The sequence below is a fragment of the Sphaeramia orbicularis genome, chromosome 13, assembly GCF_902148855.1.
Source record: "Sphaeramia orbicularis chromosome 13, fSphaOr1.1, whole genome shotgun sequence".
In the NCBI taxonomy this organism is placed as follows: Eukaryota; Metazoa; Chordata; class Actinopteri; order Kurtiformes; family Apogonidae; genus Sphaeramia; species Sphaeramia orbicularis.
Window position 1 is genome coordinate 45,664,651 of NC_043969.1, and position 22,998 is coordinate 45,687,648.

Consider the following 22,998-nt stretch of genomic DNA (forward strand, 5'->3'; position numbering starts at 1 on the left):
TTCTATGGTTTATAGAGTAGAATGATGACTTTGTAGGTATTTCATTCATTGAAACTTCTTAACCCATAAAGACCCAAACAGCTACTGTCGACCAAAAGCATCTACTGATCTAAACTGTTTAATACCTGTTGATCCATTAATCCTGTCAATACGTTGAAATAATTGGTGTAAAATTCAGTTTGTCATCTTTTCATGGTCATCAGATATGACCCATTTGGACGTTCAGAGGCTCCATAGTTACCGTGGAAACACCATCATCTTCTACAACATTGATTCACTGGTAGTAAAACCCATGGAGTTGGATCAATGACAGTGGATGGACACACTTGTTAATGATTTTGCTGAAAAAGTAACTTTTTCTTCAGTTTTCTCCATTTCTGATATAATAACCCTCAGCTTAATCTGAGCTGTTATGAACAGCTACATCATCAGTGAATTAAATATGGAAAAATACATGATTTAGACTGAAAAAAAAAGCAAATTGCAGAGGACAGTAATATAATAAATGGTGATGAGAGAAAAATTGATCTGGGAAGTAGCATTGGGTCTTCATGAGTTAAATATGCCAAGGATTTCTAATAATTTGGCCACTTCTGTTTTGTCACATTCATTGAAAGAATCCATTTGTGTCACTGCCACCGCTTTGTGTGTTAAACAGACCTGACTATACATTAGCCGATGGATTAATATTGGATATTTTTTCCGTAACAGACCTTTTCCATTTTGACTGACCTGCATTTTTTGGTTTAAACATTCATCAAACAGTGCCAGTGATTAACTTTTGCACACTTTAGGTCAAACTTGCTGTTTTCACATTCAGCAGCAGCAAAAACACTGCAAATAACTGGAATTGAATGACTTTACCTCAAGTGAAAATTGAGGAAAATACACTTTTTTCTTACCTATGTATGCTTTTGTCAGGGTTGTAACAGTTTTGGTGTAACTTTGGAGGCTGATCCAGGTCCAGTTTGACTAAATCTGATATGAATTATGGGTTTGAGTTTCAGTAAAATACAGTTAGATCATTATGACTGCAATGTTTTGATGTCTTGATATTGTGTAACAGTTGACACGTTCTCTTCACTGACAAGTTGTGTAAAACCTAAAAAAAACACTCTTCCTTCTTTGACATTAATTTGTAATTAATGTTAAAGACAATAACAGATCTATTAATGGTGGGAACTGTATGTAAAAGGTAAAGAGGTAATGAAGTCTGGTTTTTGTGTTGTACTTTAAACAATAATTCTGGTCACATTCACGTTGCTTATGGATGCATTCAGCTGGTTTTTAATCCCACCATGCTCAGACTTGTTTCTTTTTTTTTCTTTTTTCTGTTTGACACATGAAATAAATACTGCATTCTGACAATTCCCTCGGCCCGTCCAGATGAAAACCTGTTCAGATAAATAGAAAACTTAAATATCAGCATTATTGAATTGGTCTTAATGATCTACGCCCGGTCCGACTCCTCGGACACGAGCACAAACTATGTGACAGATTCCTCCACTGAACCCAAAAGAAACGACAAAAAAATAATAATAATATATAGAGCAGCATGCTGTTCAGAGTGCACACACATACACACACATCTAAAAGACCAGATACACACCATGCACGCGTACAATCACACATCCACACCCACACACACACACACACACACACACACACACACACAAGATTTGGCAAAAATACTCCTCGGTAGTTTTCAGCAGTCTTTCCATCTGCGCTTTCAGTCGCAGCTTTTTTTTTTTTTTTTGCATTTTCCAGACAAATGTAGAACAGGACGCAAAGTTTCTGCTGCAACGAGTGAAAGCAAAGGATTGAAATCCGCGACTTCCCTCCTCATCCTCGTCTTCTTCATCTTCTTCTGTAGTCCATCCTGATGAAAGTAAGGCAGGAAGTATTGAATTTATTCATGTCACTATTTTTTTTTTTTTTCCGCTAAACTGCTGGCAGGCGGCGCTCGTTCCCGACTTCCTCCGCTCGGACCGCCGCTAGAGGGCAGCAGAGAGACAAACCATCCGTTAACGCTACGTCTGAAATGACACTCGGATGACAGGCGGCCGTCACACGAACACAAAAAAATAACCATCCACATTCCAGCCGGAAAAAGGCTCCCCCGTCCACGTGGCTCCATCTCCTTTTCCTCTACGTACGTTTCCTCCCCTCGCAGCCTTTTAAAGCGCCGATCGCAGGCTGGAAGTTTCAAAACACTGGTTTCCCACCGCGCTTTTATGCCATGTAGATGAAGGTGTTGATGTCGGCCTCGTCTCTCTTTATGTACTTGTGCTCGATGAGCCACTCGATCTGCTCCTTGATCATCTTCTTCTGCGGCAGGAACATGTTCTTGAGGATCTCCACCAGCTCCGTCTGCAGCTGGGCGTTGCTGATCCGCTTCCGCATCTTCATTATTTGGATGATGGCCTCCTGAACAGGCATACAAGTCACATCAACGTTATCGAGCCTATTTAATATAAACTATACGGACGAAAGTATGTGGACTTGTTGAATTCAGGTGTTTCTTTTCTAACAGGGGTCTGGGGTACGAAACAATAATGTAATAATATAGTTTTATATTGGGATAAATATTGCATTGGTTAGTTTTATTTATGCTGGTGGTTTTTACTTATTCTCAACATTGATTTTTTAATTTTTTTTATCCATGACAGTGATTTTAATGTTCTACCTCTAAATTTCTAAAATATTTTTCATGTTCTGACTGTAAATAATAAGTTTCTACCATAACTAACCATCTACTTTCTTTTTCTTTTTTTCTTAAATCTTCCATGAAACTTTAAGGAAATATTGATGTTTATGTAGTATATGGACAAAAATATTGGAACACATCATGTCTACAGCTGTTAGATGTCCTGTTCATGCTGGTTTGAGATAAAAAAAAAAATATATATATATATATATTTCCTTAAAGTTTAATGGAAGATTTTTCTTCCTAAGTGAGATGTGAAGAAAGTAGATGGTTAGTTGTGGCAGAAAATTATTATTTATAGTCAGAGCATGAAAAATATTTTAGAAATTTAGAGGTAGAACATTTAAAATCATAATGACAACAACAAAAATCAAATCTACTTCTTTTTTTTTTTACCTGTTTATTTTACCCTAAACCTACTTATTTTACCTGCTTTTATTTGTATTTTTATAGTTACCATGACAATACAGATATTCTATTCTAGTCTATTCTATTCTATTCTATTCTATTCTATTCTATTCTATGTTCGTACCTGAGTTCTGAGTATCCTGAGCTGGACGATTCCTTCGTTCTCCTCTTCTCTCATTCGCTCTGTAGTCAACTGGAGCCGACCAATCAGATTGATCTTCCCCCGCTTCTGGACTTTAGAGTTTTTGCTGTAAAAATAAAAAGCACAAAAGATGCCAATGATCAACTCTGAAGATATTTAAAGTATAAAAATCAGACAGATTAGTTAAAATTTAAGCACAGAAAGAAATTCGTTTTAGGACTGACTTGTTAAAAAAACAGATAAACATTGAAAAACTGAGTAAAATAAATAGTATGTATAGTTTTTTTATTACTATTTTTATTTTTTAATATTGTTTGTTTTTTGCACATCTTTTTTCTGTATTCTGTTGCTGCCTTGAACGTTGAATTTCCCTGTTGTGGGATCAATTAAGTCTAATCTAATCTGATGTAATGTAATCTAAAATAGCGACATACATGAGAGAGAACTCCTGGTTGACGTAGAAGAGCGTTGAATCGGTGAAGTCTTTGGGCGAGTTGACTGGAGGGTCATAGGACAACACTTGTCTCTTCAGTTTGGGAAAAGCAACCAGAGACTGAACAGAGGAAAGAAAAAGGACAGACAACATCAAGATCTGAAAATACCTCAGTCAGAAACAGTGAAAATCAACAGGATGGATGTCTGTGTCAGTGGAAACACTGTATAAAAGCTGTGCACAGATTTTATTCATTTCTACTGGTTGTGAAACGTATAAATGCAGTGAACTGTGTCCTGGTTCTGACCCAGAGTGTGCGTCGGAGCTCTGCATCAGGCAGCTCTGTGGCCAGTTTCAGGTTCTCAAAGCTGATTCTTTCTCTGGGTCTCTGGTTCCAGGCGAACAACACAGCCAGTTGGAACGTGGTCACCTCCAGGTCGTACTGACCCACCTCGTTCTTAAAGGTGATCTGAGAAGAAACAGAGAACATGAAAGGAGGAAAGACGGACAGAGAATATGAAGAGACAGGCTTTTAATGGACAGAACAAATGTCTGATGCTGCACCAGTGGGACAGTGAAGGTTAGGGTGTGCAATGTTTGTTTGTTGTTAACTTATTTAGTTTTTCCTATTGCTTATAATTTTAACATTATTACTATTATTACTACTAACATACTTATATTACCTATTACATATATATCATTGTTACGACTACTACTAACTTTTGTGTGTGGTTTTCTTTAATATACTGTTTATGTTGTTTTTATATTGATTTTTTTTATTCTTGACTGTTTTTATAATTGATGTGTGTATTTTACTTTGAGCACCTTACAGAACATAAAACCAAATTTTGTTGCGCTGTACAATGGTATTTTGCAATGACAATAAAGCTTATTCTATTCTACTCATCACTTTATTATAATTATTAGTTCTGTTATTATTAAATATATATATATATATATAGAGAGAGAGAGAGAGAGTGAGAGACAGGGAGAGAGAGACTAATTTCTATATATATATTTTAATGTGCAGTTGCCTGTATTTTACTACTGTTCTTATATCTATTGTTACCTCCGCCAAGGAGGTTATGTTTTTGCCAGGGTTTGTTTGTCTGTTTGTTTGTTTGTTTGTTTGTTTGTTTGTTTGTTTGTTTGTTTGTTTGTCTGTCCGTTAGTGTGCAACATAACTCAAAAAGTTATGGACAGATTTGGATGAAATTTTCAGGGTTTGTTGGAAATGGGATAAGGAAGAAATGATTAAATTTTGGTGGTGATCGGGGGTGGGGGGGCCCATGGGGGGGGGCCACTGATCAGCCTTGGCGGAGGTCTGCGCTCTCCGAGTGCTTCTAGTTCTTACTATTTTCTTTCCTTTTTGTCTTGTAATATTTCTTATATGTGGACATTGTGTTGCTGTTGGAACCTTAACTGCCTGAGGGCTCTGTCCATGGGATCAATAAAATTCTGTCTAATCTCTCTGTAACTCTGTGTATACTCACTATTCCGTTGGACATGAGGTGATGCCAGTGGAGTTTGCGTCCGCTGTGGTTCCTCTTGTAGAAGTCTTCTACCTCAGGAATCAGATCTTCCAGCTCCGTTGGTAATGACACAAAAACCTTCTCACTGCTCCGGGACCAGGCGCCAGCGTTCAGGATCTTTATATTCACACTGTCAGCTGCAAAAAACAAAATAAAATAAAATTACGCAAGTTAGAATAGTTTTTAAAATGTCCAGAAGTGGTTTAATGCTAATGTCCTTCAGGCTCGGTTTGTTGTTTTGTGTTATTGTGTGATATATGTGTGATTTACCACATTAGTTCAGATACAAATGAGCAAACTACTGGATCTGATCAAGACTACAGTAAATTGTTCTTTGGAATATTTCTCCAAACTTTAAAAAATAAAGACAGTTTAAAGCTGAATACTGATATGACACATACAAGCACTCACTGAATAAATACAACTATTTAAAGTGTTAATATGATATGATATGATATGATATGATATATGATATGATATGATATATGATATGATATATGATATGATATGTGATATGATATGATATGATATGACGTGATATGACGTGATATGACATGATATGATATGATGTCATCACTTCCAGTAGGTTCATGTAAAGTGAATGCGTAGGACTGAGGTACCTGGTAACGCCAGCTTGTTGTGTTTGTGCATCTCCTTGAAGACCTGGTTCAGGTCCTCAGAGACCTTTATGTCCTGGAACATCCTGGCCAGTTTGTTCACGTAGTCGGCAGGCATTCCAACCTCCTACAATCACGCAACACAAACACAGTAGACACACAGTGATAAGTGGACACTTTTCAACACTTTTATCTTCCCCTCATGCTGACCAGTGACTCCCATTTTAAATACTGTTTTTAAGGCCCACTCTTTGTTGTATCCCCAAAAAAAGGGCCCTGTTTTGGTTTTACCTCCTTTCATGGTTTTTGTGCAGTTTGTTTTGTTGCTTTCCCAATTTGCCACCCCTGTCCATGAGTTGTTGTTTTTTGTTTTTTGTAACATGGCCTAGTAATGCCTTCAAAGTAAACTGAGTATCAGCATTTAAGTCATGTCAACAGTATTAAAGTATACTGATGTTCACTCTTAGAGGAGAATAATATGATATATGTTATGAATAATATGTTTGTTGATGAAATAAATAAACTAATTAAAAAATAAAGTCATATTTAATCATTTAAAGGTCTAGTGTGTAAAATAATATCGGCAAATTGTTTATTTGGTTGCCAACTGGCAGAGTAAAGCAGTGCTAAGATGTGTGAATTCATTTTCCACGTTAAATGGAGAAGGAGTGGAGAGTCGTGGCCAAAAGTTTTGGCAATGGCACATATTTTGTTTTTGCAAGTTCTGCTGCTTCACCTTTCTAAGGATTGTTTCCCCAAGTGGTTCTGATATGCAGTGAAGAAAAATTATAAGCATTTTTATAAGTTTTAAAGAGTTTCATGGGTTGACATTCAGGTGTGGCAGTCGATGTCTGTTCTATATTTTTGTACCTCATGCTGTGCATCATTCTGTCTGTCTAAAATGTTCAAAATGTTCAAGAAATAAAGTTAAAAAAAAACAAACATAAACAAAGAGACTAAGGGAATAAATATGTAAACTCATTAAAACCCTGAAAACACAAAACTAAAGGTGACCTGAGGTGGAGACTTTTACACATATTGTATTTAATTCATGGTTTGTTGTGTTCTTCATCAGTCGTTTATAAATATACATGTTAGGATGTTCACTACAGATCACTGTTTTTGGTTTGGGGCTGATTCACTTCAGGAAACCCTGGTCTAGAGGGTTCCGGTCTGGACCATTTCTGTGGTGTTACTCACTCTCAGCCACTCCACCATGTTCTCCTCAATCTCGCTGTCGGCTGAAATGTCCAGGATGAGGCGCCTGGTCAGGTGGGCTTTGTGGTAACGCATGAACACGTCTTTGTTCTGGACGTACTTCAACACCAAAAGCTGCAATAAGACGAGACGAAAGCAGAAATGTGGGTGAGTTAGTCCTGGTTTAGTAAAGCCCACGCCAGTAACTGGATGCAGACTCTCACCACTTCTTTGAGTTTGAGCTCAATCTCCTCTGACGTGAGCTTCTTACTCAAAGGAGTTTTCCTCAGCAACATGTCGCAGTAGTTTGCCAACAGCTCCGGACACTTGGACTCGGGCTGCGTTTTCATCCCGACGCTGGTTCAAACAATGACAAACCCAAACATTTAACAGAGTAATTAGTCTTAATCATGCAAGACTTTCAGCAAATCAGCAATATGTCACTTCACGTCTCCATGGCGTGTTTCTCACCCTTTCTGTTTCATAGGCAGCTCCAGTTTGAAGATTGTCGCATCATTGACAACAGCCTTGTAGGCCTGAAATGACAGAACATGTGGTGAGCAGCGAGATCAGAGGGAAAGATATGATGGAAAGAGACTGAGGACAGATGCAATTATGTAGATGATTAATAAGTGAATCATTTCGGAAAAAAAATTATTTAGAAACAATGTCCCAAAAGTCAAGTTGACCTCATTAACTTGGAAAGCTGGAATCCCAAGGTGACTTATTGGTGCCGGTCGGTCCGTATCATCAGGGTATAGAGCAGGGGTGTTAAACTCATTTTAAATCAGGGGCCACATTCAGTCCAATATGATCTCAAATGGGCCGGACCAGCAAAATAAAACCACTGAAAAAAGTTAAATTACAATATGAAATTGTTTACATCTACAAAGTTTTGATAAAAATCTGAGTAACTTGAACAACCTGAAATGTCTTAAGAAAAATAAGTGCAATTTTAACAATATTATGCCCCAATTTATCATTTATACATGTGCATTACACACAATGTTACACAAATATTTGGTAAGAGGCATAATATTGTTAAAATTTTGGAATTAAAATAAGAACAATATCTACAATATTACAATATCAGCTTATTATTAACACGATTTACGGATCACAGTGGATCTACAAATACAAAAAACATTTAGTAACAGGCAGAATATTGGTAAAATTGTACTTACTTGTCTTAAGACATTTCAGATTGTTCATATTTACCTCTGCCAGGAGGTACTGTGATCACTTTGCTTTGTGTGTTTGTTTGTTAGCAGGATAACTCAAAAAGTTACGGATGGATTTTCATGAAATTTTCAGGAAATGTTGATACTGGCACAAGGAAGAAATGATTAAATTTTGGTGGTGATTGAGGGGGGGCACAGATCTGTCTTGGCGGAGGTCTGTGCTCTCCGAGTGTTTTTCTTGTATTTCATGTTATTCCCATTTTTTGTAAAAGGATAGTTTGTAAATGTAAACATTTTCAAGTAATTTTACTTTTTTACACCAAAAAAAAGAGAAACATTTGCGGGTGTCACTATTTATAGTTTATCATGATAGTATTTTACTGGTCTGATCCACTTGAGATCATATTGGTCTGTATGTGAAACCTGAACTGAAATGATTTTGACATCCTTGATTTTTAATATCGTCATTGTAATTTTTTGTATTTCACAAATTCATCCCACGGGCCGGACTGGACCCTTTGGTGGGTCGGTTTTGGCCCATGGGCCATATGTTTGACACCTGTGTGAGTTTATAAAGTCACATGTGATGAGTTTACATTTGTGATTAAACTAATATGAAATGAGCAGCTCTACTCTGACCTCAGCTCAGCTTCAGCGTCCCAGGGTTTGGAAATGAGAGTAAACAAACCTTATCTCTGGCTGTGAGGAAACGTGGGTCGTCTTGAAAGGCCTCTTTCACCAGTTTACTGAAGCGGTTAAACAGGGTCAACAACTGCTCCACATACTTCTCAGAGTCCTGCATGAACACACAGACATGCAATGGCACTTAAGGTTTGAGTAAAGTTAATACACAGTACTTCATTGTGGAGTCAACTCTGCTTTATCTGCTCTTAAACCCTGTGCATTGTGTCATCTGTGGGGTTAAACTTTGTTTATATCCCTCTTCCACCACACCTGATTCAAATGACAAGCATCAAGCTCTGCAGAAGCCTGATAACAACTGTCAGGTGGACTGGAAGAGGGATACATCTGAAACATGCAGGATACCAGCCCTCAAGGACCAGGATTGGACACCCCTGGGGTAGGAGAAAGAAAAATAAACATTAAAAATAAATAAATAAATAAAACCTAATAAATAATAATAATAATAATAATCTGAGCAGGAATAATATATCCATTTTCGTGGCAACCACATATTTGGCCTTATTTGAAAGGTCTCGAGGTCCCCCACGTCGCTGTAAGATCCAATGTCACGTGCCGTGCACTTACAGTCACATGACTGACCTTTACTGAGCGTGGCCCATTGACTCTCATTCATTCCAAGCAGATTTAAATATGTGGTTTGTGTCCATGACATGTACATGCTCAGATAGGGCTCACTGTTGTGAATATGAATATGAGTGACAGTGGCGACAGTCGTCAAAGGCGACCACATCATGGCCGTTTTCGTCCTCATGCCCCCACTGCGGATTCAATAGACCCTGCGCCAGCTTTACTCGGCTCCGGCCTAACAAGGTGCATGGGTGTGATTATTGCATTGTCCATTAGATTAGGGGTGGGGGTTATTCAGTCAGTTGGGGGGGTACATTTGACCACTTGTGGGTAAAAACTGTACTTGAGTCTGTTTTTGTTGTAAGAGTCCTGAATCTTTGTGTACATACAGTAGTGATGGTCTCAGCAGCAGCCACCATGTCTGCCAGTCCAGCGTTGATGATGTGATCCTCCAGGTCCTTCAGCATGGGCTCGATCCCACTGGGAACTTTGTCCATCAAAGAGAACATCAGGTGGAGCTCTGGTCAGGGAAAAGGAAACAGAACCACATCTCAATGCTCTTTCAGACTCTCAGATGGTGTTACATGATGGAAACTTGTACGACTCCACTGGCCTCACTGGCAGGACACCAACAACACTGGGACAAACTGTTTCTATTTATAAAGATGAGCAGCTGATGCAATAGTGGATGTGAATTGCCACCGTGACTATGATATGATTTATTTATCAGTTCAATTCAGTTTATTTCGAATATGCAAAAAAAAAACCAAAACAAAATAATCCTACTGTAGTCCTTAGAAATAAAACAGATGCACGGAAACATGAAAAACTTATACATATACATGAAATAAAAATATGACTTTATTCACATATTTGAAAAGGAGGAGGAGGACGTAGAACTTATTTAATCCCACCCTCTCTCATCCCTTGTAACCACATAATTATAATTATACACATATTTATGTATATTTCTTTAATTATTATATTGATAACACAGTCACGGAAAAAAATATTAGACCACCCCTTGTTTTCTTCCATTTCTTGTTCATTTTAATGCCTGGTACAACTAAAGGTACATTTGTTTGGACAAATATAATGATAACAACAAAAATAGCTCATAATAGTTTAATTTCAGAGCTGATATCTATCCATTTTCCATGTTTTCTTGATAATAAGCAAAATCATTTCAGTTCTTTCATCAATATCTATGCCATTGTACTGACAAAAACAGTGCTTTTAGGCATTCCACGTTTTCTTTTCTGTCTGTTTTAGTCACATGATACACACAGGAGTTAGTACTGGATTGCATAAGCATTGTTTTTGATGACTTTTGATGGTCTAATAATTTTTAATATTGTCTGGTACATGTGTACAACTTGCTGTTCTAATTTTGTGTCTTAATAAAGTGTTTTAATATGTATTTGGTGTGTGTGAGTGTACATATGTGTGTGTGTGTGTGTGTGTGTGTGTGTTTGTATATTTAGAGCTATATCTGTATTTATATTTACATATTTGTCTTTTTCTGTTGTATTTATTTCTTTCCTGCTAGTTTTTATTATACTTAAATAGAGCGACTGTAACACACAACAATTTCCCCCTGGTTTTAATAAAGTATCCTGTTTCTGATGATTCTCCACATGATAGTCTATCCTTTACCTTGCTGTCATCATAAGGTTGTACGAAAAATCAGTTCTGTTGGATCTTTTGTAAATAGTTAATCCCACTTGTCATGGTTGACATTTAAAGATAAAACAGAATCGAAAGGATGACACAAGTGCAAACGTCTACAGACTAAACCTCATTATTTTATAGTTTTTTTTTGTAGACACTCACTGTCCGTCTCGTTGTGTTTGATCATCCCTGGACATTCAGCGAGAATCGTCTCTTTGAACAACGTCACCAGAGCGTTCACACAACATTCCATAAGCTGGAGACGAACAAACAAACAGTGAAAAGGAATCATTAAACACACAATGCATGCATTTACTGAGATGCCTGAAAGGGAAAATAACATTTACTGTGGAGCTAATTTGGTAAAATGTGTTTTACAAGTGACCAATGATTAACAGTCACAGTGCACTTCGCAAATCCAAAACATGATGCAAACAAACTAATGGATTTTGTTTTGGAAATTAAAAAAAATACATCAAACAAATCCACAACAATTGACACATGATGCTTCAGAAATCCTATATCCCAATGGTTCACAACCTTTTTTGGCTTGTGACCCCATTTTAATATTACAAATTTCTAGTGACCCCAGATATTCAAAATGGAGACTTTTTTTTTTTTTGCTAAAATTAATCTGTTTTTGATCATGTAATCGTTTACTATACTATGTCACAAATAAACATTAATTTTAGATGACATTTAGTCTTTATAATATATATTATTATTACATTACTCAGAAATAGGGTTGAAGATGGACCTGTGGAGTTGAATTAATGAAGAATTCAGACCCAAGCAGAGCATTTACAGTTTATGTAGACCACAGGGAAATGTTTGAAAATGCATAATTTCATTTAAAAAAATAAAATATCACTCCTTTAAACCCTAATACTAGGTCATGATACTGGGTTTGTAAAATGTCCAATCAACCCAGATTCAGTGGTTAAACTTATTAATTCCTCTACCTATAGCTTAAACCGTCTTAAACAAATAAATAAATAATATATAATGTTTTGTGTGTGCCAGACAAATTGCATCAGTTTGTTGTCCGTGCTTTATATTCCCAAACCAAACATTATTCGTGGATCGCAGAGGTTTTGTTTGTTTGTTCAGCTTTGGCAGGAAATCAGTGCCATGTTTCCCAGTAAATGTTCCTGTAATTCTCCAGAATCCACTGAGGACAAGGCGCTGTAACACCCTCTGACTTCTGGAGGTTTTATTTAGTCTGATGAGAGGGTGTGAAATGAAGGAAACCTGTCAGATGGAGACACTCACTGCTTGAACAGAGTTACATTCACGTCTCGTCTCTAGATATCTTAGTGCTCTTTTCTCCTCTTCCCTCAGTTTTGCATCCGCCTGTGGAAAAACAAACATCAACAGAAACACTGAGAGGAAAACCACACCAAGGACAACTAAGAAGATAATTACGCTTTTCGATTTATGATCATTATAAACCCATAACACAACAAACATAAAGGTGGCCTCAGACGTTTAAGACTTCATAATCAAATACAGTATATGGACAAAAGTATGTGGACACGGTGAATTCAGGTGTTTCTTTTCTAACAGGGGTCTGGGATACAAAACAATAACAAAAAATGTTATAATACAGTTTTATATTGGGATAAATATCATTGTATTAGTTAGTTTGGTTTAAATTGTTATCTTTGCTTCCAAAATGCCTCAGAGAAGGTTTTTACTTAATTTCTCTCATCGTTCTTTTTTTTTTTAAATCCATGACTATGATTTTAAATGTTCTACCTCTAAATTTATAAAATATTGTTCAAGCTCTGACTGTAAATAATAATTTTCTACCACAACTAACCATCTACTTTCTTCACATCTCACTTAGAGGAAGAAAAATCTCCCATTAAATGTTAAGGAAATATTAATGTTTATAAACTATATGGACAAAAGTATTGAGACACATCATGTCTACAGCTGTAAGATGTCCTGTTCATGCTGATTTGAGATAAAAACATTAATATTTCCTTAAAGTTTAATGAGAGATTTTTCGTCCTAAGTGAGACGTGAAGAAAGTAGATGATTCGTTTTGGTAGAAAATTATTATTTACAGTCAGAGCATGGATTAAAAAAACCAAACAAAACAAAATCAATGTTGAGAGAAATTAAATAAAAAGGCATTGGAAGCAAATTTTGGAAGCAAATCTAATAATTTCAACCAAACTAACCAATGCAATGATATTTATCCCAATATAAAACTATATTATGACATTAGTCATTATTGTTTTGCATCCCAGACCCCTGTTAGAAAAGAAACACCTGAATTCAACGTGTCCACATACTTTTGTCCCTATAGTGTAGAAGAACTAGATGCAGGTTTTTCTCTCCTCAGGTCTTTCGCCCGAATTACTCGACTATAATCTGGACCTACGTATTTCATGTAGTTCTGGACGCCGTTCTGTTGCAGGTACGATGGCGCCTGTGTGCGGTAAAACCTCTCTGTGGAGTCCAGGTAGGCTTTCTCAAAATTGTCCCTGTAGATCTGGAGTTTGTCCTCGGGGTTGGAACACAGGTTCACTGGACGGAAAGAAGAACACAGGTTTAGACACAAAGACGATGACTGACAGATCTATGATGTGCACAGTTATTTACACATTTATTCCAACATATGATGATGATGATGATCTCGGATTTTATTCCAAGTTCATGTGTGTAAATCATACCTTTCCTCATGATTCCTAAAAAACAAAAACTAAGACTAGAAGTGAATAGAAACACTACTTAGCTACAGCTTACACTACAGCTCTAAATTATAGTTCTCCTTTTCCTCTCTATATTATTTTATTGATTTGACAAGTATCTGTTGACCCTTTTGTTCTCCATTATCCACCTGTTTCTACTGGTCTCATGTAAACATTTAACTGATTAAAACACACAACTTCTACTTTAAACTCTGACCTGTGGGGTTTTTAAGTTCTTCCCTGTTCTCCAACCAAGCTGGGGTCGTATCAACATATTATTTCACTGGTAGACTCCAACAGAAAGCCAGCAAGAGACTCTGTTAACAGCTAGCTTTTTGTATATTTTAGTAGTATTTAGCAGTATTTTTTTTTTACTTAAGTTTTTATTGAAATTTTATAAACACAGTAGTAGTAGTAGTAGTAGTAGTAGTAGTAATTTATTCATCCATTTAACAGAACATGATATATACATACACACAGTTTGGATTTCTAACTTAAACATGGGTGAAAAGGTGTAGGCTGAAGCAACAGCTTATTCATGCCTATCCTATTTACACGAAGGAAAGTTGCAGAAACAAAGCAAGATAACAAGATGGCACAGTTTTAAACAATAATATAAATAAAACAATATAATATAATCTAAGTAAAATCTTAGATTCATACTAATAATTGGCTTACTTTATCTTAATATTTTATATTTACTGAATACCTTAGTTGTAAACATCCTTTTAAATGTGGCGACTGATGTGCATGTTTTTAATTCTTTATCAAGGTTATTCTATAATTTTACTCCAATTACAGATATGCATTTGCCTTTTGTGTTGGTCCTTGCCATTGATTTCTTGAACATACTGGTCCCTCTAAGGTTGTACTGGGACTCTCTGACTGAGAACTCTCCGATAGTCACCAAAAACAAACAATCAAACAAACCTTGCTTGGGTACACTACACGACACTACATTCACATTATTCAGTCCTTCCACCATTCCAGGTTCTGTAAGCAGTCCATTTATTCTCTTTTTTGTCTATTTGTGCTTCTTGTAGTAGCAGTTTGTGAGTTATTTTTTCCATTGTATATAGTATATATTCCGTCAATAATTGGTGGGTCTGTCTTTCCCCAGTTCCTTGTAATAAGTATTTAGCAGTATTTTAGTAGGATATGTACATTTAATATTTTATCTTGGAGTTTTTGTTCAGAGTTTATTGCCTATATTTTTCAGTATTTTGTGATATTTTTAAACAGTCTTTTTGCACTTGCACAGATTTTCATTGTTCCTGTAACAGTGACAATAAAGACCTATTCTATTCTATTCACTTTTTCCTTCTCAGTTGTCTCTTACCGTACGACTCTCGGACTCCGATAACCAGCTGTGAGTCAAATGCCTCCCCGAGCCTCTCGGCGTGGACCAGCTTCATGGCGCTGTCCTGGAGTCGACTCTTAATGTTAGAAAAGATCGACTCGTTCCATGTGTCCAGCATCAGCTAGTTAAAAAACGACAAAGTATTATATACAGTCCACTGAAAATTAACCCATAAAGACCCGGTGCTACTTTTGTGGCAGTTCTCGAATGAATTTTTCTCCATATTTAAACTTTCTTAAGCGAGTTATCACCATTTATTTTAATATTATCTTCTATTTTTGGCATTTCTTTAGTGATTTCAAGAACAAAATGAATGATTTGCAGAGTAGATTCCTATCATTTCAGCTTCACTAAGTTCTTTAAGTGTTGAAATATAGATGCGTTTCACTACAGGTCTTCATCCTGCCTCCTCATCATCACTGTTTACTGTTATTACTGTTATTTATCATCTCTGTAGACTTAATCCAAAACCCATTTCTCCTTTTATTCAGCTATGAATCATGTTGTGCATCATTTAATGATATAAAACCAGAATCTTTACTCTGTTTTAATCCTTACAGACCTGCATTTATCAATGAAAATCAGGTATTTTTCTATATTTAATTCACTGACCATATAGATGTTCATAACAGCTCAGAGTAAATTCAAAGGTTGTTATATCAGAAACAGAGAAAACTGAAGAAAAACAGACTTTTTTAGTAAAATCTATCATTAACTGAACATAAACCCAGTGTGTCCATCCACTGTCATTGATCCAACTCCATGGGTTTTACTGGTGAATCAATGTTGTAGAAGATGACGGTGTTTCCACAGTAACTACGGAGCCCCTGAACATCTAAATGGGTCATATCTGATGACCATGAAAAGATGACAAAACTGCATTTTACACCAATTATTTACATGTATTGATAGGATTAATGGATCAACAGGTATTACATATTTTAGATCAGTAGATGGTTTTGGTCAACGATGGATGTTTGGGTCTTTCTTATCTTCCATCTCACTGCTTGTTCTGATGTTCTTTGTTGTTTTTATCTCACCTTTCGTACGATGCTGTCCTCCATGTTGGTTTTCTTGTTGCTGCCCTGTTTGCCCATCAGAGTGATCTCCAGCTGACAGAAGGGTTTGGGCAGGATGTCACACTGGGTGAAGAACTTCCTCCATTCGACGATGTAGGCCTTGAGCAGCGCTGTGTCATCCTGATGGCTCAGCACCCGCTGCCATGGCAACAAATGTCGCACTGATGAACAACTATCAAACATCCTGGCACTTTTATTCACTTTTGAAGGCTCTTTCTCAAGTGTTTTTTATTGCATGTAAAACCATGGTCTGGACAACAATGATTAAAACACTACATTCATCTGTTTTGATTTCAACCTATTCTACACACCTGGAATTAACATGTGTTTTAACCCTGTAAAGCCTGAACTGTTGACTCATTGACAGAAAATTCCAGTGCTTTGAAACTGGAGCCTTTTTTGGTCCTTCTGAACAACCCCAAAATTTTTTTTCAAACATCAATTTCTGTGTATGAGTTTCAACTTTGTGTAATATTTGATACATCGGGTCTCAAAACTCAAATATTATTATTTTTTAACAATTTTTTAAAAAGTAAAAGTAATTCCTTCTCAAAATCGGCAAAGTTCTGCCCCCTTCCTCATTAATGACAGTCTTGTAGGGTCACTGGAAAGGCCCCTGATGAATGAATTCCTCCCCCCTGGTGGATTATCTGTGTATTGCATGTATCTAATTGTATACATCTGGTTTTACATGAAAAAAATATCAACCTGATCATGTAGAGGGCTTCAAAACTCATGCATCAAACATGATACGTTTGGTGTTATAGGGTTAATGGATCTGAAAAGGACTTGTGTCTCATGTAAACGTATCTACTTACAGCCTGTGCTTGTTTGATGAAGTCTAAGATGTCCTCTTTCAGGGCTTGGTGGATTTTGGCAGGTCCTTTATCATCCCATAAACAAACAGCATGGACGTCTCTGAAAGCAACACAAACATATATGAGATGTAACTTACTGCCTCATACCTATGTCATATTTTTTTTTCATGTAATAGCCAATGATACAAAATGAAGCAGCAGTATTAGGAGAGTAAAGTTACACAAATATCACAATTTGGCCAAAAATATGACTTGGGCAATTATTCTGTGAGGCTACTGACATGGTATTTAATTATACTTTTAACAGATTACAATAAGTATGGGTAAGTAAACTGTATAAATCATTAAAATATTCAGTAAATCACAGTATAAATGACGATTAAGGTGATGGTGAAGCATTATCAGATGTTTCTAATACGTCCAGTTTTCAGTCAACTTGTGACATGTCTCACAAGTTGTCGTTCAGATTCAGCTGAATATTCTTCAACTTCCTGTTCACGTTGTGTTATCCAACAACAGCATTCAACCCCTGTGTGGCAGGTTGTTGAAAACATCAGGCCGAAAAATAATGAAAAAAAAAACAAACAAATAAAATCACAGGTTTTTTTGGGCAATATTTCATCCTTCTGTTAAACTTCGACAGAAAAAGATTAGATTAGATTAGATTAGACTTTACTGATCCCACAACGGGGAAATTCTACGGTCAAGGCAGCAACAGCATAAAGTGCAAGAAAAAGTGAGTAGAGTAAGTATAAAGATAGTGTATAAAACACTATAAAATAAAAATAGCAGTAAAAAAAAAAAAAAAAAAAAAAAAAAAAAAAATATATATATATATATATATATATATATATATATATATATATATATATATATATATATATATATATATATATATATATATATATATATATATATATATGTACAGGGTGGGGAAGCAAAATTTACAATGAACATTTAGTTGTTTTTTCTCAGCAGGCACTACGTCAATTGTTTTGAAACCAAACATATATTGATGTCATAATCATACCTAACACTATTATCCATACCTTTTCAGAAACTTTTGCCCATATGAGTAATCAGGAAAGCAAACGTCAAAGAGTGTGTGATTTGCTGAATGCACTCGTCACACCAAAGGAGATTTCAAAAATAGTTGGAGTGTCCATAAAGACTGTTTCTAATGTAAAGAAGAGAATGACTATGAGCAAAACTATTACGAAAAAGTCCAGAAGATACTATTGAAGAAGAATGGGAGAAGTTGTCAGCTGAATATTCGAGGAACACTTGCGCAAGTTTCAGGAAGCGTGTGAAGGCAGTTATTGAGAAAGAAGGAGGACACATAGAATAAAAACATTTTCTGTTATGTAAATTTTCTTGTGCCAAATAAATTCTCATGACTTTCAATAAACTCTAATTGGTCATACACTGTCTTTCAATCCCTGCCTCAAAATATTGTAAATTTTGCTTCCCCACCCTGTATGTACATGTGTATATACATATATATATATATATATATATATATATATATATATATATATATATATATATACATATACATACACACACACACACACACACACACACATTCGCAACAGAGTGGAATTGCAAAATGTCATACTGTACAGATGACACACATACAGGACAGGGTTATACGATTATGTTGTACACAAATAAAGGTTAAAAAAAAAGGTAACTTCAATTCATTTTTATCAGTTTTACCTTAAACACTAAGGAGTTTTCCTGTTCCTTTGTTAAATTACAGGTTTTTCTTGATTGACCTCATTTTGCTCCATAATAGTGTTTGTTTGCAAAGTATCACAGTACAGTACAGGTATCTTGGATAATTGAGCTGAACACTGCTGGACATTAATATAAGTTCAGAATGCTGAATGTTGTCCAGGGTAATATGATGATGTTTTATGCATCTTTTATACTTCCAGTGACACTTTTCTATGCTGCTATTTTAGATATTTATGCCGTCAGGGTTTTTCTTTTATATTTCAATTTGTATACTCTTTCATATACATTATTTACACTTTTATGGCACCTAAAGACGATTGCAGGTTTTAATTTTATTGTACCTGTACAATGACAATAAAGGCATTCTTCTTCTGCTTCTCTTCTTCTTTTTGTTAAAGTCATAATTGGCATTTTCTTCAATTATGTATTTCTTATACCTCTTCAAATATGTTGCTTGCAGTAGGTATTTGCTTTAAAATGTTGAAGGCAGAGTACACATGATCAGGACTGTACTGCCTCAGCTTCTTTTTAAGCCAAGAAAAAACCCTGACACAGGTGAAAATTCATGTCAGAGCTGGAATTAATTAGCATTTTTATTAATAACCATCCTCTCAGTGTTTACTTAATGTGAAGCCACAGCTCACCCCACAGCAGACTCAGCTATAAACACGAGGCCTTTGCAGGGATTATTTGAGGTACAGCACCTGTTAGTCAAAGTCTGAATGCACTAAAATAGCCTGCAGTGATGTGTGGAGGCCTGTTGTTTCATTGTGTTCACAATCTGGTTTTGAGGATGTGCGGTTTTGGAGGGAGCGCTAACAGCTGTGCTAATCCTTCCGAGGCCAGACGACATCCTCTAATAAGGCCGACAGAAGCCAAGAGCAGAGCAGAGAGTGTGTCTTACGAGAACAAGTCGAACCACTGTTGCTTGGTGACGGCCTCCTGTCTGAGCAGCTTGAGAACGATGGGTCGCATCAGATCCCACTTGTCCTCAAACTGCAGGGAACCCTTGTTCTGGAGAACAGATACAAAGTGGGTGGAGAAGAAGGAGGAGGAGGGGGAGGAGGAGGGAAAACAGAGATGTGGTTAAAGAATAAACAGAAGCAGAGATGTAGAGTTTCACCAACTATCTACATAAATATTGTAACTGTACTGCGATAGAAGAACTGTGAATGATGCTTTTAGTTTTTAAGTTCTTCAAAGCTCATCAGTTACAAGTCAGGATAATTAAAGGAGTGATATTTTGCTTTTTTAAATGGAATGATGCATTTTAAAACATTTCTCTGTGGTCTACATAAACTGTAAATGCTCTGCTTGGATCTAAATTCTTCATTAATTCAACTCCACAGGTCCATCTTCAACCCTATTTCTGAGTAATGACACCAGAAAAGTGGATTTGAGCGCTGGCCCTTTAAATGCACATGACCCCACCCCCTTCCTGGTTGTTGATGACTGTTTTCTGTCCCATGCAGCCACTTGTGTTCATTAATACAACCAACAACTGAACATTTTAGGTAATCGGCTTGAAGTTTGGACATATTTTCAGTATGGACTACAACCGCTGCTGCTGACAAACAGTTATGGTGTACTGGAGAAACGTTTGTTGGAAGTCTTGACTCTATCTGTGCAAATGTTGTGATGTAACTAGTGATAAAACGTAACAAATTAAGAAGGAATTAAAACAGGTTGTAGAAATCCACTCGATATTTGCCGGAATGAATGTAAAGATAGCTTTGCAGCACCTGGAGGGTTCAAATTCAAACTGTATGAACTATTAGGGTCCAAATACACAAATAAATGAACCAAAGACTAATAAAAGAAGGTTTAGTAAAATATGACCCCTTTAAAGTTGGCAGTAAAATAATTAATTGGGGTTCCCATTCTTTCCCTGAACTAATTTTCCAGGACATTTTCAGCCGCTACAGAGACAAGTTATCATGTCATACACTAATCCATTCCCATCCACCTCATTCTTTGGAAGTGTTATTTTCTACAGTTGTAACTTGCACTTACCCAGATTGTTTCTATGTTTATTACTCAGACATTTGATGTGTAGTCTATGGCTAGAATTTATCTATGATAAATGTATCATAGAATAATGCAATAATGTAGCACTTCATTAGCATGACAAACTGGAGTTACAATGTTCAACTGGACAACTCCCAACTCTACTTCCTCTTCTCTTATACTTTCTCGCCTGCACTTCCTCTACAAATATTTGAATATTTTAAAGAAATCACTGAAAAACAATTCCCTTTGTTTCATCTCAGTTTAGGCTCACAAGGTCATAAAGGTAGGGGGAGGATAAATAATTTTCCTGGATAACTTAACCGTTTACAGGACATTTGACCTTTTTCCTCATTTTCCATATGTTTTCCATGACTGGAAAATTGGTCAGTCATTTTCCAGGCTTTCCAGGTTTTCCAGGACGCATGGGAGCTCTGTTAATTCTATTCAGTTCAGTTTTATTTGTAGAGCCCTAAATCACAACAAGGTTGGCTCACACGGCTTTACAGAATTAGTTAGATATGAAAACAAACAACAGTCAAATAAACAGTAGATTGAGGAAATGGATTAATTAGTACTCAGCAAAAATCTCTTTCAGAACTGTCCAATAACCAGGCATCAAAGATGGCCAAATCCATCATGTCCGACAGCGCTCACCCTCTGCACTCTGAATGTAAGTTCATTTTCTTCAGACGACCATCAGCCAAAACCAATAGATACAAAATGTGCTTCATACCCTCACTCATCTCTGTGCTCAACTCTGTACAGCACAGGCAGCGTCAGCCACAGTCATGATATAAACAAATCAGAGTGCATGTGGTTTGTTCTGTTCACTATTGCTATGTTCACATTGCAGGTTTTTAATGCTCAATTCAGACTTTTTTTTTTTTCTGAAATCTTATTTTTTATGTGTGGTTGTTGGTTGTTCATAGTCTAATTTAAATGGGATGCCATCAGACTCATGTGTCATCAGTCTATGGTCCTGAAGTAACCTATATGCACAGGAGAAGACGTGATGTCTCACTGTGTTTACAGAATCTTTCCTGGTCCTACCTCCTCCAGCGCAGAACTCTAATATCTGTTGCATTTCAAAGAGGTAAATGACTGTTCAGACTGAAGTTACATTACAAAACATCAGATAAATGTCTGATTTCGGACCATATGAAAGTGGTCTGGGTCTAATTTGACAAAACTGGATTTGTGCTGGTCAGACTGTCAAAAAAAAAAAAAAAAACAGATATGGGTCACACATGGGCCAAAAGTCAGATTGTGGACACTTTTACCTGCAGTGTGAACGCAGCCACAGTCATGTTATACGCAGATCAGAGTCCAATATGAGTGAACAGTTCCGGTTTGAGTCACAGTGTAAACACAACCACACAGGTTAGCGGGTCAGAGCAGGTTATCTCCTGTTAGCTGAGGGTAGATAACTCTAAAACTAACCTCCTGACAGACAGGAAAGCCGTAAACTGATCTGCTCTTACAGAGACGCTGTTTAACTCGGCCTTACGGATAAAGGTGGTATTTTTAGCCGGTTCTCCTGAAGAGGAGCTCCGTGTGCCGGTGCATGTGCTAGTAGCAAAACACGGTAAAGTTAGCATGATAGTTAGCTACACAACCAGTGAAAATAGATGTAAAACGAGCTGGCGGACCTAAAATGTCTGCGTCCAAGTTTATTTTTCCCTCCAAAGCCGCTTCCATCCCCAGGAGCCGGGGTGAAGGTTCGGTTACAGCCCCGGTCCGGCTCCGGGTCCCTGACAACCCAGATGACTGCACCGGGTAACGGTCACGGACCACTGGTAGACCCGGGGTAACGGAGGGTGACAGTCATGGGTTCGGTTAGAGTTCGGGTTTGGTTTTAACCAGGAGGAAGCGGACGGATCTGGAAACAAACCCCAGAGTCCAAAAACGGCAACGGTGGAAACAAACTGAGTTCAGACGCCCCTATTTGTGCATTTACTCTTGTTTATTTGCACCGCGAGTCCGTGTTTATATCAGCGATGAAACCGGAAATGTACACATGCTGTTGTCAGATGAATATGTGAAAGCACAGAGTGTAAATCCGCTCATAAGTGTTGGGAATATCATATTAATCTAGTGCTTCTTACCTTTAACAAATTAGACGACGCCAT

General features: G+C 36.8%; 1 protein-coding gene across 1 annotated transcript; it reads right to left on the bottom strand.

The window, feature by feature from the left end:
* Positions 1-904: 904 nt before the first annotated feature.
* On the bottom strand, positions 905-22,998 carry LOC115432084 (cullin-5-like). Its single transcript, XM_030152888.1, has 19 exons — positions 22,975-22,998; positions 19,764-19,873; positions 17,120-17,219; positions 16,263-16,439; positions 15,202-15,343; positions 13,553-13,698; positions 12,433-12,513; positions 11,323-11,416; positions 9,879-10,009; positions 8,906-9,013; positions 7,508-7,572; positions 7,261-7,393; positions 7,040-7,171; positions 5,843-5,966; positions 5,184-5,359; positions 3,998-4,159; positions 3,692-3,810; positions 3,240-3,363; positions 905-2,427 (listed from the first exon to the last, which is right to left on the bottom strand). Exons 1-19 carry the CDS (start codon positions 22,996-22,998, stop codon positions 2,233-2,235), a joined length of 2,343 nt encoding a protein of 780 aa, XP_030008748.1. The 3' UTR covers positions 905-2,232.